Source organism: Agelaius tricolor, unplaced genomic scaffold (genome assembly GCF_023055355.1).
Source record: "Agelaius tricolor isolate 1412-34295 unplaced genomic scaffold, bAgeTri1.0.p SCAF_19, whole genome shotgun sequence".
NCBI classification, from domain to species: domain Eukaryota; kingdom Metazoa; phylum Chordata; class Aves; order Passeriformes; family Icteridae; genus Agelaius; species Agelaius tricolor.
Genome location: NW_027269279.1, coordinates 3,860,134 through 3,878,522, shown reverse-complemented (window position 1 = coordinate 3,878,522; position 18,389 = coordinate 3,860,134). Strand labels below are relative to the sequence as shown.

Below are 18,389 nucleotides of genomic sequence, written 5' to 3'. Positions count from 1 at the left end.
ATAATGCCACTTGAGTAGTCTGTAGTCCTTGATGTGTAGAAGTTATACATGTATTTACTTTTTAACAGTGTGTTTTGGGGATAGAGGAAGACTTAAAGAAGTTTTATAATCTGTAATATTATATTCCTCATGTGTATAAATATATATATATATGCACACAGAGATTATTCTGTAGTATATATGTTTTATTTTATTCTTGTGGGTTTTTTTTGGCAGACCTCTTGAGAGGCTGAGCGTGACCTGGAAGAGAAATGGAATCAAGATCACCAGTGGCATCAGCAGCTTTGGGAGACGCCTCACTATCACCAACCCGACCTCTGCTGATGTGGGGATGTACTTCTGTGAAGCCAAACTCAGAGAGAGCACAGAGGAGCCAGCAAGAGCTAAAGCTTTCCTTTCTATCTTGGGTAATTCTCGAGGCAATGTGTTTTTTAGTAAAAAAGGCTCTGGGCTGAGGTATAATAGGAAATAAAATTGATATCTTAATATTTCATTGACCTTACATTTGAACCTTTCTTCAGAGAACAGAACAAAGGAGGTGAAGGAGGGTTATCTTCCAAATTAATTCAGCCGTTCTTCCCTGCTAATATAAATTCATCAAATAGATTTTTTTAAACACTGCTGTGATTGTAAATCCCCTGCGAAACTATACATTTAATGGGAATTTTGAGAAATACAGTAGTAAAATCCTTAATGGGCAGCTTCCCTATCTTGGCTTTTAGGTGCATTAAATCCTGATTATATCCTGCCTTGCTTACATCCAGTTTTCATATGTCAAGTGCCTGTATTTTTGCAAGAAGGCTTTTAGGAGCACTCCTGTGCTCGTGTGCTGCAGGTGCCAGTTGGGGGCCAAGGACATTCTGCAGGCACAGAGCATTGCTGAGGCAACAGGACAGGGAAGCAAATGCCATTAAAGCAGCTCTGTTTGCTGGACCTCCAGCTCCCAGGGAAACTTTGGAATTAATTCTTTTAAAGGGGACATTGCTGCCCTTTCCCTGCCTGTTTCCACCACCACCTCCTCTCCGAGTGTTGCTGTAGGGAGGAGGTTGGAATTTGGGAATGGTGGCTCCTGGCATGTCTGATGAAATTCTGCACGTGAGCACAGTGCACACAGTGTGGAGTGGTTTAGGACTGTTAGACTGGAAGAGGTGGTTTAGGCTAGGGACACTGAGATGTTTTCAGCCAGATGTGGTTGTGTCAAGTCAAGCTTTTGTCTGTGGGAGTGTCCTGGGGAGGTTGGAGCCCTGGCAGGGCCAGCAGCCTCAGCGTTGCTCAGGGCTCAGGCACGTGCACTCCTGGAGCTTTGCAGAGGGAATGCAGCCCACGATTCTTTACCTCTTTGAGCCTTCTGAAAATACAATTTTAAAGACTGCTGTATGATTTGTATTCTGCTAAAGCAATTTGTAGTAGCTGCTGTTAAGTGAGAAAGCAGATCTTCCCTCTGCAAAGCTCCATTCCAGATTCATTTAGAGCACTGTGTGTCTGTTATATTTATTACCTACTGGACAAAGTTTGGTTCCAGTCTCTTTCCTTGCCCTCTGTTCCTTGGAGTTATTACCTTCTCTTTAAGGAGCAGAGATGGATTTACTTATTTATAGGTTTTGTTTAAACTCTTCCTTATTCATAAGATTTTATTGTAGCTGGTTTGCCTTTGTTGCTGTGATGTCAGATCCAGCCTAATGCAATACTTAAAGCAGCCTCTTGGTTAATCGAAAAGATTTTTAAATACAGTTACAATAAAACTGAAAAATAATCACTGGGGAATCATATTAAACCAGCAGTGCTTTAGTAGCTTACCTGCTCTCTTATTTTTAAATGTTTTATTTATTTCCTCTCCAGTTTTAGGAGGCTGTCAGGGAATGAAGTTATGAAAAGGTCTGTAGATAAGAACAAGCAGATGAAAGAAAGCAGAAACAAATTGGTTACCAATTACTTTTATTTCCTTCTGATGGAACACGACACTTCAGATGCAGGTGTTTACTCAACGTGTCAGCAAAGCCTGATAGATTTCTTTATTTATGAGTTTCTTGAGCTTGCAGGATGGATCTCTAATTCTAAACAGGGAACCAAATCAAAGGATTAGTAGTTAATGCATAACTTATATTCAGCTTTAGAATTCTTGGATGGATCTGGCTGTCATTTAATTAGTCAAGGGACGGGTTCTAGAGGAAAGTGCAGACAAGATTCAAACCTAAGGCTTTCTGCAGTGTATCTCTCCTAGTCCATGGGGGCAGTACTTAGAGAGAATCAGGAATGCTTGTCCATTTGCATGCATAAAATATTTGTAGTGTGGATGTGTAGATTGGGAGCTGATAATGAGCTGTACTTCTTGGGAGAATAACACAGCGTGGATTTAATGAGGGGTCTCAACTAACAGAAAAAGGAAATTAGCTTAAAAGAAGAGGTTTGTTTGCAGAATGGGAGAAATCAAATACAGCCCCTCAATAGCATGGCTGTAAGAGCTTCTGTGAAACAAGAGAGAAAAATATTTTGCTATTAACAGGTAGAACAGGGGTAGCAATGAAAAGATGCATCAAAGATGTCACAAACACTGAGTTAATCAAAGCTTTTTTCCAATGTATCAGTCCTTGACTTTCCCAGCTAAGAGAAGTCACACGATTTTTTGAGTGTGGCTCAGATGGCAACCAGAGCTCTATTAGAAGGCAGTGGAACTTAGCACAAAGGCATCTACTCAGCAAATTATTATTTGTGTCCTACAGTATTATCTCAGAAGTTTTTCTGGATATTTCTGAGAATATATCTCGGTCTGTAAATTAAAATCACAATACTATTGAAAAAGCCTGAATCTCCAATGTATTAGAGTAGTACTGCATAAACAAGAAAATCCTCTAGCTGTGTGCTGCTGCACTTTTCTTCTGAACGTGGCAAAGAGCTCCCTGACATCTTCATATTGTTCCAGAAAAGATAAACTGAGGTGGTTCCAAACCTTGGTTTTATTAGCTGCAGTTGTTATAAATTTTTAAAGGGTATCATGTTCCTCGCTTGGCAGAGTAACAGTTTGGGAAAGATTTGTTGCAGATTAGATAAGAGCACATTTGTTTTATCACTAACAGTTTGAAGATTAAGTAATTTAAAGAGTCTTCCCATGAACAAACCAATTTGAAAGCTGAGATAATCTTAAATTCTTTTGCTCCACTTCTGCAAGTTTTAGTGACAAATGGCAATAGTCATTTCTTAAATGACTGTTCTACGGGAAATTATGAATTTTAGGAGTTTTAAAAAATGAGGAACCAAACTCTTCCACTGTATGAAATCCAAACTGCTCTTTAAATTAAATGTAGTCAGATAGTAAAATCTGAAAAAAATGAGAAAAACAATTTGAAAAAAGGGCCTGGCATGATGAGTGGTTGTGCAGAAGCGAGGGTTGAAGCCTTGTTGGTCTGTCCAAAGGAATACAAATGAATAAAAGAGAGTCAGAGGAGAGGGCTTCCCTTCTTTTGGAGAGATTTTGTGCCCAGAGATCTACATTAAAAGACATGTTCTTCTCATCCTGGGAGAATTCAGCTCTGTGGGACCACAGGATTCAGGAACACGGACAAGCTCCAGTGTTGGCCTAAGGGCCCACCTGGCTGGGCTCTGACATGGACTGTGGGGCTGATTCTCCTCACTCTTCTCCAGGAGTGTCCAGATGCTGAAGGGTCTTCTTTGTGCATTCTGCTGCTCAGGAATTTGCATGGTGTGTACAGAGCTGCCAGAGCAGAAGTTATTTCCCTCTGTAGCTACGAGCACCTCAGTGCCTCGTGCTCAGACCTCTGGAACCAGCAGCTCCCGTGGCTCCAGCTTAGACACTTTGAAACACTGCAGATGCCTTCTTTGAAAGCAGTGGAAATAATTTTTCATGTGTGGTGCTTAAGGGGAAGATCCTGATGACTGTGCTCATCTACTGTGTAAGAAAATAATAAGTTTTCAGGAAAACTATAATACAAAATGTCTTTGGACTCGCCTAATCACAGTCTGGGCTCAAAGGAAAGAAATATTTGCAGCTTTTGATTTGTCAAGGCTCAGAGGTTCTGAGATGAACACAGACATTCTGCCTTGGGCCTAAATGCAACAGGACCTACCCCAGAGGGGAGCAGTGGGACTTGTGGGCAGCCCAGCTCTGTCTCTGGTATTCCCAACAAGTTCTTCCTCCTTTCAGCCCTGCAGACAGGACATGTGTTCCCTGGGCTGTTATTTCAGAACACACAGGCTGCTGCTCACAGTAGGGGTAGCAAGAAACCACATGGATCTTTTCATCTCTCTCTGTTTTAACCTGATATTCATGCAAAGAAACTTCCTGCTCCAAGGAGCCTGCTGTACCTGCATCCACAATGGGGCTTCTCTCCCAGCATGGCCAGTCTGATCTTCTGTCTGGAGTTACAGACTTTTATACCTACAAGGGGCTGTCAAGCTTCCAGTTCCTCTTCCTTTAGAAGATATTCACCAAATAAATTAGTTTATGGTAATGCTGGAGGAAGGCTTCCGTGTTGAAGGTTCAATTTTCCTCTTAAATATGCAGCCCTGAGTTTCTGAGAGATTCAGGAATTTCAGCTTTGGAGGAGCCCCTGGGGCTTTCTCTGTTCTTTCTGACTTTCATGTGTGTATCTAGGATTAGGTCACACATCTCCAGTGCAGCTTGAAGGGTATGTAATGGGATGCTGACTGCTATCTTTTGAATGTTAAAATCAGTGACCATGTAACTCTGCACGGTGGAAGTTAGAATGGGATCAAATTTTGCAGGCTCCCAAGGGCTTTTCTGAGACACATCTTTCCAGTGATGTCTGGAGTGGAAAAAAAACTCCAAAACCCTCAACAACTATTAAAAACACCATTTATATTCAAATACTCTTTTCCCCCCTTGCTTGTACTTGACATTTTAGTGAAGATCAGTCAAAAACCAATACAATATCTGAACAATGCAGTATCTGTTTCTTTCAGCCTAATATGGGCTGTGACCCCTCTCGTTGCCACACACCACAATGCCAGCAGGGTGAACTTGGAGTAATGGGTCCTTTCCTATTCTAACTGTTGTGATTCTATAATTTCCAAAAAATTTAAATGTTTGACCTGATACTGGCAAATTACTGTCATTCCTAAAAATTGCAGTGTGTGGGGACTTGTGTCTGGCACGTTATATTCTTTGGAAGATGCTATAATTTCACCACACATATTAAATTTCAACACATGATTATTGCCTACAACAATAAATGTTAAATTCATACTGTGTGATTCAAACCAAGCCTTATAAATATGCAGTGGAGTCATATATACAGCCACCCAGAATGCCCCCTCAGAATGCCATCTGACCCCTATAAATAGTGCTGCATTTTTATGGCCTCTTTCTGACAGTCATTCACCAGGTGCTGTACAACCCAAATTCAGATACTCTGAATTTCTCCCTTGCAGTTAATGCTGGGCATTCAGGCCCTTGGGCATAAAACCTGACGTGCAGATGATGCATCTGACACCTCTGAAAAGTGAGGAGCTGAGGTTGCAGTTGCTCAGCACCTGTAAATGGAGCTGTTTCCTCCACAGGACCTTTAGAGCATCCATGCTGCTGGTGAATGGCACATGGGTGTGGAAAAGCTGCACAGCTGCATGGAAAACTCAGACTTCTTTACTTGGAGGGTGACAGAGCACTGGAAGAGGCTTCTCAGAGAGGCTGTGGAGTTTCATTCTCTGGAATTGGTAAAAACTCACCTGCAGCCTGCCCTGAATGAGCCAGCTTTAGCAGGGGGACTGGCCTGGGTAATTTCCAGGGGCCACTTCCACCCCCAGCCATAATGAGATGAGAAGCTGTGTGAAATCACTCTTATTTGCTTTAAAACCCCTTAGGGTATCCCTACACTGATATTCCTGGAATCCCCTCATTCCTTGCACCACCAAGGCTAATTTTCCAGGTATGTTAGACTTTACCACAGCTCTGCTGGCCATGTGCTATTCTGGATCTTCCAGAAATCCCTTATCAATCAGAAATCCCTTATCAATCAGCCTTGCCATCCCACCCAGGCTGGTGTCAGTTTTTAGTCAGTACAGGCCATGAATTGCAGAGTTGCTCATGGAAGGTTTTCTGTATCAGTGCTTCTCTTTCAAGAATGGGATCTGACTTGTCTGTGGGCAGCTGCTGTCCCTGTGTCAGGTGCAGCATTTGGCAGTGCCTCCAGCTGCTGGAGTGCCTGTGAACAGAGTTCAGCAGCCTTTAGTCTGGGGGAAGAAGTGAGTCTGGCCTTCAAGACTAGAAATCAAATCTGTTGGCACCAAAAGTCCTCTGGGATCTGCCTGTGGCCTTTAGATTGCATCTTTCTGCTGCTCCTGCTCTTTTTCTGTCTTGTCTGCTTCTGTTTCTCACTGCTTCTTTCAGAAACACTGATGTGAGTCTTCTTTTTATACCATCACATCCCGTTTGCTAAGTGACAGTTGTCACTGACTTCAGGCTCTTTGTCATGTAATTCATTGCTTGATACCTGCTCCCCTAAGTATCTCTTAATGTCACAAAGGGTGTCAAGCAGCCTGTGTGGGATTTAAAGGAAGGAGCACAGGTTGGGATTTTGGGAGGGACACTGGGAAAGACAACAGTGTAAATATGCCAGGTGGAACTGCAGGAGCTGTGCAGCAGCAGCAGCACATAAACAGAGGTCATGGAACTACCAGCATCTTTGAGGTCACATAAGTGCTTTGCAGCTGGACTGCAGGCCCACAGTGAAGATAAATCTGCAAATTTATCACTGGTGTGTGAGTATGTTGCTGATCCAGGAGAAAGTTTGAGAGCTGGTGGCTGAAGGTTGCCAAGTTTAGAGATTGGCCCATTAAGAGCAGAATCCTTTATAAAAGGAAAGGTGCAGTCAGGACCTCCCTAAGCAAAAGATGAACTTCAATGACTGGAGAGACATTCACAGAAGAAGCCCAGACTTAGAAGGGAATGTCTGGATTTGTGACTATGTGTCTGGATGCCTTCCTAGCCCAGCGTTGCTTTCTCCTCACCCCACAATCACATCAAATTGCCGTAGAATGAAAGATTCAAATTTTATTTTGAGAGATGGACGTGTGGACACAGACAGGACACATAGATGAGGACACTGAGCTGAAAGTTTGGAAATTCAGAAGGTAACATCCAGAGAAATGGAGCACAAGGAAAACACCAGGCAGGGCTTGGAGGATGGTGTGAGAGGAAGGAGAGTGCTCAGAGTGAAAACATGGACTTAGATGAATTGCAGAGGACTCAGCAACTTAGCTGATCAAACATGTCAAAGGGTGTGCCATCAGTGAATTTCAATTAAACATTCAGCTTCTCAATTTGTTGTTGAGATTAACGCATGAGATCATATGCAATAAATCACAGCTTATTATGCATGTTTATTAATAGCTTTATATTTAGGCAGTGGGGATCAATAATGTTAACACATGTATATTATTAGAATATAATAAATCAGGTTGCTTGTTTTTATTGGTTTTGCTGGGTAAACAACTATTGCAGGCAGTTTGCAACCTCCCCTCCTCCCCTGCATGGTATGCTGAAGACTGATATTGATTGGCTTTATTTGGAATGAATACAGAATTGTAATATCCATTGGTGCTCAGACAGGACCCCAGTTCTGTACACCCAAGCAAGTATTTTACTGTAGTGAGAGGGAAGAACTGCTGGGAAAGGGGAGGTTCTGTTCTAACCTGGTGCCTCCTGATGTCACCCCACAGTGTGACAGCCACGTTTGCTACACTGCAAGCAGCAACAAGATTTTGTAGGATAAATTTATATGGTTTTGATTTTATTTACTAAAATGCTCATGCCCTAGCAATAATATAGCAACAAGTTTTTTTTTCCAGTTGTGTTTGGTGAAGAGATTTGAGAGCAGGTCAGCTCAAATTACCTTGTATCTTGCAGCTTCCTACATACTTTAAAACATACTCAATTTCCTTCAAATGGAAATACAAATAACTCAGTTTCACAAGCTACTTACATTGCCTTTTCTGTACTTCTTAAAACTTAGCACTGAGTTTCGTTATGCTGCAGAAGAACTGCATTTATAATCAAGTAAAATCCTTCTAAAACCAGTACTCAGATGATAATTGCATTGAACAAACTATGACAGTCTTTAGTTACCATGATAATGACTGCAACCTTAGTGCCTCTGGGAATTTGACATGATGCTCTTCAATTTTATGCTGCATAGAAGAAAGAGTTACATGCCAGCATACTCTGCAATTTCTGCAGTCTGGTCTTTGTTTAATTAAACATGTAATATCTTTTCTTTAGCCCTAATGATAAAGTGGGGATTTTTATGATTATTACTATAACTTCAATTAAAGCATTAAATCTGTTTGCTTTCTCGAAATAAAACAGTTGAGAGGAATTTCTTTTAATTATGCTGCACTTGTCCTCTGATGTCGACTCTGTGACATGCCATGGCACTTTATTTGACATACTTCATGCCTTGCTGAAGTGAAATGCAGTCTAGATACTGAAGCAAACTATCCTATAAAATGTACATTGTAAATATAAACCTTTATAAACCTCTCGGGAGGGCCTTTCTAAGCAAAAAATTAACACGTTCAATGATTCAGTCCTATAAAATGAAAAGTAGCCCCTGCTCTGGGTATTAATTTGCAGTGCAAACCCCTAAATCTTTACCTTCCATTGACTCCACTCTGGAATTCATGCTCAGCATAGCAAACATTGTCAGGCCTTATTTTTATGATGCTTTTACTACCAAAAAAACCCCCACCTCCAAATAGAGACAAACAAATCTGTAACCCCTTACATCAGATGCACCACCAGTGGAGAGATTCTGTGATTAATATTTTTTAATGAGTGCCTGTTTTTCACTTTGCTGTGGCTTTGCTTGTTGACTTTTGTTTGCTTTCCCCAAGAACCTCCATATTTCACGGCTGAACCCCAGAATGTGATTTTGGCTGAGGTGGAGAAGGACGTGGACATCCTGTGCCAGGCCATGGGTGAGTGCACAAAACAGTTCCAACCTGGATTGATGGCATGTGTCTGTCCAGTTTGGAAGAAATCATCTTACACAAACTATCTCTGTAAGTTTTTAATGTTTAGAAGTCTCTGTGTTATTGCTGATTATCACAGGTCCCATATCAAACGAAGAGGGTTGGCCCTTCCCTTTGGAGAATTGGGTATTTCCTGTAATTTACTTTAACTTGGAATAATGCTGGCATGTTGATGTTTGTCTGTGGGGAGCACAAGTCCTGCTCCTGTCGCTCTGGGATCCTGCCTGTGCTTCAGAGTTGTCACTAGAGAAGAGATTTAAATATCTTGAGCCAGAAAATGGGTTGAGGGGAGAGCGTGGTTGTGGAACCCATCACCTGCAATGCAAACAGTCCTTATTTTCAACAGTCACAATGCCCTTTCTTCTAAAACTTAAGGAACTTTTACAGTGAATAGAAATGTCAGTAACTCTGACATCTGAATGCAGTTATGAAATCTGCAGGACTATTACAGGCAGTTTTTAATTGATAGGTGGTTTAATAATATAAAAGGCTTCAAAAGTCTAGAATTCCACCTGACTCAAATCATGTTTTGAGTTCCACAGAAATGCAATCCCCACCTATTTCAGCACTGTTAGGTAGGAGATGTTGTCATTATGCATTTAGAGCAGGTTTCTCAAAGTCACCAAATTTCTCTGTGACTCTGGCAAGGGACTGAACATTTTGTTGTCTCACTTTCCCTGGTGCTGAGTTTAAGCAACACACATAAAATGCCATGAGGTCCTTAGGGAAAAAGATCCCATCCTTGATTAAAAAAGCACCCAGACCTAAGACCCAGCTTATTTGTGTGGTGTCTTCTTCCAAATCAGAGCCAATAAAGACATTGTCACAGCGTGATTGTGTTATTGCCACTGTGATTTAAGCGTTTTTCCCTGTGTTTTATGTAGGAAAGAGTCAGCACTGCTTTTCTAGAAGGAGTCTTTGCAAACTGTGTGATAAGCAAGTGTGTGTGTTAAGGGTGCTGTGGCTGGTTTGGAATTTCAGAAGCCTGTGATGAGATCTCTTACAAAAAGCTCTGATGGAAATGAAGCTATCAGACGATAAGAGACAATGTCTTCTTCTTCATTAATAGCTTTTTAAGCAAAACACAGCAGGACCTGCTGTCAGTGGAGTTCCCCAGGAACCCATCTGCTGTCTCAAACAGATTTCATGAATTAAAAAAAAAAAAAAAACAAGACAACCCAACCCAAAACCTGGAGGAATCAGGAAGACCTGAGGCTGACTTTAACTCTTCCTTCTACCTTCACTTTTTCTTTGAGCAGTTTAGTTCCTGATGGGGGTTAGTGGGGCACTCATAACTATTCTCAGTGGAGATATGGGAAACCCTTATTAGAAAAAATTAATTATTTCTGTTCAACTCCTGTAGTGCACATCTGATTTGATGGTAAATGTGGTGCAGGAGCATGAAAACCTGTTTCCTTGTGGATTATTTTGTTGAGTATCTATAACACATATAAGGGGCAGGTACTAGAATTAAACATAGAGGAAATTTGATCCATTATTACACAAATCTAGCAATTGCCAGCACTTAAAAAGAGGGTAAATGAAGATTGCTGCCTCCCTGTTCTGAGCTGGGAGAACAAAGCACAGGGGAAACTGCAGAGCTGCCCTCTACCTTTGCTGTAAATGGAAGACAGATTGTATTTCCCCAGCCCCATCAGGCTGTGTGCACAAAGCCCATTTGCCAAGACTTGGTGCGCTATGGATGTGTGAGAGACAGATTAATTTCACAGTATAAGCAGAGATTAACTGTAAATAAAATTGCAACTTGCAGCTTGGAGCTCCCTGCTCCCTGTAATGGAGTTTCGGGGTATCAGGCCACAGGAACCAGGCTCTGCTGTTTATCTTCCAGCAGTGGCTGATGCTGCCTGAATGTTCAATGGGTTTCCTTTAAATGCTCTTTCTGATTTGCTTGTGGAAAGTTTGGAGCTGCAGGCAGCAGTGGTGCTGTCTGGGGAGCACAGTTAATTGGACTTCAGTTCTACCTGTTTAGAGAAGGAGGTGGAAGAGATGCTTTGGGGGTTCCTCAGGAGCTCGCTGGGATCTAGAGGAGGCGGTAAAAAATAAATAACAAAGATGACACAGTGAATATTCTGAGTCTTTCATGGAGGTTCTTAAGTGAAATTTGGCAGGGAGTCAAGCAGCTGTTTCCCAGATGGAGGAGCTGAGCCTCGGGTTCCATAAGTTATTTGCCCAAGGTTACAGGAGAAGTGGCAAAGCCAGAACCAGAATCTGTTTCCTGCCTTCCCTTCTCCCCCCTGACGCTAGATTAATTTGTCTGTGAAAAATGAATTGTGCTGCACACAACTGAGAAATAAGGTTATTTTATTTATTGCTGCCAGTTTTTTAGGCCACTCTCACCTCCTGAGCAGCAGGGTCGGGCCAATACTGCTTGGAAAGGTAGAGTGCAAAAGGTCTTTAAAGTGTTTTCTTCTCTTCATAATTTTTTCACCAGAAGATGTTTAGAGAAAAAAAAAAGCAAAATTTCTTTGTGTGGGGAGGAAAGGCTGTGGGGTGGGTAGAAGAGGAGAAAAGCTGGGTTTAACCATTTTTTCCAGCCAAACAGGTAGCAAAATTAGAAGAGAATGTGTGTACAACTTGGAAGACAAATCTCTCTGGGAAGATCACTAAAGCCCAGATGAATGCTGCTGACAGGCATCAGAGTGCTCAGATAAGATCCTATTATTCAGACTCATAACTTTGAGTGGAGGAAGATACCCGTAACTGAAAAGGAGAGAAATAGAGATGGTAATATTCAGTTTGTCAGCTGAGTTGGTGATAGGAAGGTGTATCTCACAGTGATTATAGGATTAGAAGGTTTGCCAATACTGTTAGTAGAATGGGATTTATGGAATGACACCAGTGTTAAAGGTTTCAGTGTTCTGAATGCAGGATTTCATTATTTCCTTGGTGCCTATCAAGTCTAATGTGTGGGAAAATGGAGTTGCTATTATTTAAACTTGAAATCATTTCCGAGCTTCTCAGCATCAGGAGAACTATTCCATTTTGCATCATCTGTTTCTTCATTACTCAGTGATAATTTGTATTTGCCCAGGAGGATTTTCAAGAGATGAATAACACCCTCACCGAGAATTGTGAACATTGAAATTTACGCTAATTCTGTATATGGGCTGTTGTATGAAATTTAAATTATGCCTATTGCAAGCTCCTACATCGTGTCTATTCTCTATCAGACAATGCACTTCTACATAGTGGGTTTCTTCCTGAGATGATTATCTGCGTCATGAGTACATTTTATTTTATCAGCAGAACAAAAGCATCAGAGGTGATTGAAGTAAATGATACGTGTTTATAAAAGTAACAACAGCAATTGGATGTTGTTTTTCAGTCATTTCCATACATTGTTTGTACATTCCTTCCAGAGTTAATACAGTTTTGTCTGTATAAAGAGAATAAGTACACTGAGAGAAGATGTGAATGGAAGCATAACACAGTAGTATTTAACTTTGGGAGTTTTAAAATGATAATGATGATTATATAGATCTTCCCATGGCACTTTAGCTCTCGGAACATCAAGTGACTGCCAGCATTGCAGCGAAATTCATTGTCTGCAGATGCTCAATTCATCAGTGACATCCCATCCTCCATGCTTCAGTGACACTTCTCTATTTGGGCAAATTTCACCCACCCATGAATTTAAGTTTGCAGTCTCTTACCTTATTACAAGAAATTGTGTTGGTCTGAGGTTTTAAGTGAAAAGTGTTCAAAAGCACCCCAAGTGCTGTGCCCAGTTCTGGAAGGACATTGAGGGGCTGGAGCCTGTCCAGGGGAAGGAGCAGAAGAGTCTGGAGTGTAAATCCTGTGAGGAGAGGCTGAGGAAGCTGGGAGGGCTCAGCCTGGAAAAAAAGGAGGATCGGGGGGACCTTCTGGCTCTGCACAATTCCTGACAGGCTCTCCACAATTCACCCTCCTGTAGCAAGATGGGGTCAGGCTGTCCAGGGAGCAATGGGGGCAGGATGAGAGGAATGGTGTTAAACTGTGCCAGGGCAGGGTCAGGGTGGACATCAGGAAGCATTTAATCACAGGAAGGGCTGTCAGGTATTGGAGGGAGGTGCCTGGAAGGTGATGGTCTTGGAGGTCTTTTCCAATCTTAATCACTCAGTGATTATCTAATTATGTAATAAAATACCTGCCTCACTTCTGATCTCTGTACCGAATCCCCAGCATTTGATCCAGTGGGGATTTCTGGGATGTAAACATAAAACATTGTCTGATATGAGCAGTGGGATGGGAACAGCTGTCAAAGACTGTTCTAGGGCCCTGACATCTCTTGAAGAAAAGTGAATCCTACACTATTTGTGTATAATAAATTTACAGCCACTTCATCCCGGGTGACGGGGACATGACAGCAACAAAAATATGTGTGAAATAACTGTGTCAGGGTTTGTGGAACATGTACGTGAAAGAAAACAGGAATAAATGAGACTGTAAGTTTTATCTAGGCTAGGAATTTTATTTCTCTTTATGCCTGCTTTTTTCAAATAGCAGGTGAAGCTTGAGACTGAATAAAAATAATAATAATTTAAAGCCATCCTATTGTTGGCAATATGTTGTTTGTACATTGGCTTAAACTAAGCTGCTAAATTGGGACTCAAGTACAGCCATGTGAGCACTTCATTTTTCATGTGTAATTTGCCATTTCCTTTGTATTTCGGCTATCTTAGCTACAGAAGCACAAAGAAATCTTATTTGGGATGGAGCAGTCTTACAGACTGGCTGTATTGCCACAGTGCTGCTGTTTAAGGAGCATGATTCTGGCTTTCAACATGAAATTGCTCCAAATCTTATTTTGTAGTAGCATGAAATATGATTGGGTGAAGAAAGTAATTTGATAACATGTTTCTCAACATTCCCCCCTAGTATTTGCTGGTTTTATTCCCTCATGTCGTGCAATGTGTTACTACCATTGATAATGTGAGATGCAGCCTCCACTTATCTAAAACAGCTTGGAAAAATACAAATAATTGGCTTAGAAAGACAGGGAAACGGGGATACGACCTAAAACACGCTCTGCAAAGACTAACAGTGATTTCTTTCTGCTTGAGCAGGTGTTCCCATCCCCACCCTGGTGTGGTACAAGGACTCAGTGCCCCTCAGCAGGCTGGAGAACCCCCGGTACAAGGTGCTGCTGAGCGGGGGTCTGCGCATCCACGCGCTGCGGCCGCAGGACGCCGGCATCTTCCAGTGCTTTGCCAGCAACCAGGCTGGGGAGATCCAGACCTACACCTACCTGGATGTCACCAGTGAGTGGGGAGGGCTGGCACGGGGTGCAGGAGGGGTCGTCCCTGTAGGTGACCCCACACCCATCGTGTTTCCCAGAGGTGCTTTAGTTCCACCTGCAGAACTCTGAATTCTTGTCAACGAACCCCGAAACGCCCCTGTGGCCTCAGCACAATCTGCTGAATCATCTGGAAAAGCTCTCCATGACATCAGGAGAGCTTGGCTTGAGGTGAACTCCCCTATTTCACATGGCAAAAAGAGATGTTAGTGAAAAGAAAAAAAATTAATTGTGAAATACTTTTATCTTTCCTTCGTTTCCTTCCAATTTCCACTCTAATGTAATTCCATTCAGAACTTGAGCTACTGCTTCATGATTGTGCATGCTATCATTTTATTTGCCTTTGTCTGCAACTGCATTTGGTCAGGGAAAAGAAAGAAAGTTCAAGTTAAATGTCTTTTTTGGCCAAAAAGTCAGATTAAATGGTTTTGTTAATGAAGTGCATGCTTCTCTATGGAAGAATTACAAATCCTAGTAGTCTTTTAACAGTGATTATTAACAGTCATTTCAGTAATATTAAACTTCCCTTCAGGAGCTGATTTTTAGCCCAAGAGTACTTTGCACATACTGACCAGAATTCCTACTGGCCTAAGAAAATAAATCAGCCCCAGTTCAATATAGATCTAGGAAACTGCAGGAAAAAAACTGCAATAAAATGCAACTGGGGGAAAATAAGAGAGAAAGAAACTTAGAAAATGTCTTGGATAAGGCTCAGGTTCTAAATTCTTTTGGCTGACATTTAAGTTTCAAAGTTAATGCCTCTCTCAAGTTGCTTTTCATCTTAAAGAACTCTGTTATGAAGATGAAGGAAAATAGTTTTGTTTATCTAGATTTCTCAAGTTCCCCCCAAACACTCATTTTGAGCTTTATCTTCCTTTTTCTTTAACCTATCTTACTTGTACAGGTACAAGCACTGATAGATTTTTATTTTCTGTGTAGGTAATAAACAGGATTAGGCAATTCCTGGGAGATGAATAAGAAAAGGTTACAGTCACTGCTGAAAGGTTTTCATGTCTTATTGTCATGTCCTTCTCCATGATCAGCTCTATAAAAGTGAATGTAAAGTAATCCACGGTAACAGTTAAAGGATCTTCTGAGAGGTGAGGCATTGAGTTTTTTGAATTTTTTATTCTAGACATCAAGCCAGCCTTTATCCAGCCCCCAGAGGACACCACGGTCACCGAGGGGATGACTGCAGTACTGACCTGTGAAGTTTCAGGGGCTCCACGACCTGCCATCTCCTGGAAGAAAGGTAGCCAGTTATTAATATGTAGAAGAGCTGTAATCCACACTTTCCTGTCCATTCCTGTTACTGAGACCCTGTAGATCCATTCAGTGCCTCTTTCCCCCTTCCCCTGGCGCCGCAAGCGGTGGGTTCGCTGTGGGGCCGTCGTGACCCAGTGACCTGGGCAGGATGTAACATTTTGGGAGAGCTGGAATTGCAGTCCCTGATCCCTGATCCTGCCTGACACTAACCATGCTGCTCCCCCTGTGTGTTTCAGGAGAGCAGATCTTGGCCAGTGGCTCGGTGCAGATTCCTCGCTTCGTTCTCCTCGAGTCTGGAGGCCTCCAGATAACGCCCGTGTTCCTGCAGGATGCTGGCAATTACACTTGCTGTGCAGCCAACTCTGAAGGAGCTCTGAATGCTTTTGTGATGCTGACAGTGTGGAGTAAGGATAATGCTTTGTTTAAAGTCTAACTTTAATCAAGTATTAATCAGTTTTTGTTGTACGCTCAGGAAATTTTCATTAGTAATTATGCTTTTCTCGTTAATAGCATTACTTGTATGATTTAATAGGAATAATGTGTCTATTTTAGGAAGCCTATCACAAAAACCCTTTTTTTGTTTGGAGAATTATGCATATAAATCTCTATTTTGTGAAAGGAAGTGTATTTAAATAGAGCTTCAATCACAATTACAGTTTCAGTCAGGTTTTGCATTGGTGTCTCACAATGCAAGTCTGAGCTTTTAACTTGTAGATTTGGCTGGTTTCAGGTGGTGTCTGCCTTCAGGAGTCTGCAGGTAGCACAGACCAGTCCGTGCTGGTACTGAGGCAGTGGCCACAGTCACAACAGATAGGATTTTCCTCACAGTTTTGTATTTTTTGTGGCTCTGGCTGCTGTTGGAAGCCAAATCAAAGTGCAGCAGATTTCAGCTAATCCCTCTTGCTACAGACTGATGTGGGACAAGGCATCCTATGAAATGGTTTTGTTATTCACCTTTTTCCCTTGATCTCTATATTTTTATATTTCTTCTGTTGAGGAAGTGACTGTGATCCAAGAGGTTCACCTGTGTAACTCCTAAGTGAGTTCAATTGAAGTGTAACATGGATTTTGCTACTCAAGGTACAAAATAATGATCCCTTAGCAGGGACTAAGAGCAACAGAAAATAATGAAGATGATGAGGATTAATACAGAAATGTTGTGGCTTCTCTCCTCTCCAGCACTTGAAGTACTGATTGTGCTGCTGATGTGTGGTGCATATTTGGCATTTATTAATCCTCAAACTCTGCAAGCTAAATAAGCCACATTTTTCCTTTTGAAACTGGGAATACCTGGCAGTAACTGTAATGTATTTGTGTCATGTGGCTGTCATGTTTGTCTTATTGACAATATCAAGTTGGTAGAAATTTCAGGATGCTCTAAACTGGGCGATATCCAGGGGTATGGATCAAGTAAAGGAGATCCTTCCTATTAATTCTCAATGCTGTGGTTCTTACAGGTATTAAAGATAGTTCCTATTTGTTGTACTGCATGAGGGGAAGAAAAGTGAATGTAACTTAATGTTTGTGTAGCAACAGCACCATTATAAAGCCAGAATTCTTACATATGTGCATCAGGAGTAATGCTAAAAATTCCATGCTATTTAGAGTCAGCTTTTGATCTTGCTGATGGTCCCTCCTTGTGCATGTATGAGATATCTCAGTAGATGCTGATTATGTCTGTAGGGATTTGGGACTTATTAACATTATCCACATATCTTCCAAGCTCATCCTGGTTGTCTCCCTGCCTCAGCTGATGCTCTCTGCTGCTCCTCCTGTGTGTGACAAATAATGGGGATCTTTCACACCGGATCTGGTTGCTGTAGTTACAGCAATTATTGTGTTCTGAGCCTCTAGGAGGGGCTTGAGTAAGGATGTTCTGAAACATTTGAGTAAACAACATCTTTCTGATATAGAAGATTTTTCTTCCAGGAGCTCCTCCACTGCCCTGGAGTTGATGAGGTTGTAGGTTTAAGTTTACCTCTTTCTCGATGCTTTTCGAGTGCGTTTTCCTTTGCACAGATTTTCCTTGGTCTTGTTTGTGTTTTTGAGCGTGGCTCGTTGCCTGGTTCAGTGTTTGCTGCCACACACTCGTTTAGCCTTTAGGGAGCTCCCACAGACACTCGCACAAGCCAAGGGAGAGTTTGGAGAGTTTCACCATTCTTCCCCAGCGGGCTGAACTCGTGCCCTGCGCTGCTGTGCCTCTCAGCACCCCCAGCGCGTCACCTGTGCCACCTGTGCCACAATGTCTGTAGAGGGAGGGGAACCTTCGCAGCAGAGGCTCCAAGAGCAGCGTCCCTCTTGCTTTGAATGACAAAGGCTCGGTGCCTGCTCTCGGAGTGAATAGCCGAGGCAGAAGGCTCTAATTTCACCTGAGCTGTGCTCCTTTCAGATCGCACTTCCATTGTCCGCCCTCCCGAGGACAGCACGGTGATCAAAGGAACCACAGCCACCCTGCGCTGCGAGGCCACGCACGACCCCAGAATTTCAATCAGGTTGGTGGTGGCACTTCTCGTTTGTGTGGTTTATCCCAGTTTAATTGTATAAGCTGTATGGATAGCACTAGGTGAAAAGTTTCTGGACCCCAGATTTTCACACCAAACCCCTGATTACTGCATTATAAGGTTGTACACTGTATCATTAATCATATAAATCCCATCTTCCATTTCAGCCTTATGTATTATTTACAATGAGCTATGTTCCACTTCATGACTTCAATATAGCCTTCCATGATTTTACTGTCAAGGTTAATACACTATCAATAAAACCAACGTGTCAGAGGCTGATACTTAATGAGAGTAAAAGCCAAAGAGAAGGAATAGGATTT

General features: G+C 42.0%; 1 protein-coding gene across 2 annotated transcripts in view; it reads left to right on the top strand.

Moving 5' to 3' along the window:
* SDK1 (sidekick cell adhesion molecule 1) overlaps nucleotides 1-18,389 on the top strand; it is a 388,755-nt gene that overhangs the window by 232,221 nt on the left and 138,145 nt on the right. For both annotated transcript variants that reach the window (XM_071443929.1, XM_071443928.1), the window contains exons 7-12: nucleotides 217-407; nucleotides 8,866-8,949; nucleotides 14,070-14,264; nucleotides 15,435-15,551; nucleotides 15,802-15,969; nucleotides 17,955-18,057. In XM_071443929.1, the coding sequence (XP_071300030.1) occupies nucleotides 217-407; nucleotides 8,866-8,949; nucleotides 14,070-14,264; nucleotides 15,435-15,551; nucleotides 15,802-15,969; nucleotides 17,955-18,057 (858 nt within the window). The remainder of the gene's footprint in view (nucleotides 1-216; nucleotides 408-8,865; nucleotides 8,950-14,069; nucleotides 14,265-15,434; nucleotides 15,552-15,801; nucleotides 15,970-17,954; nucleotides 18,058-18,389) is intronic.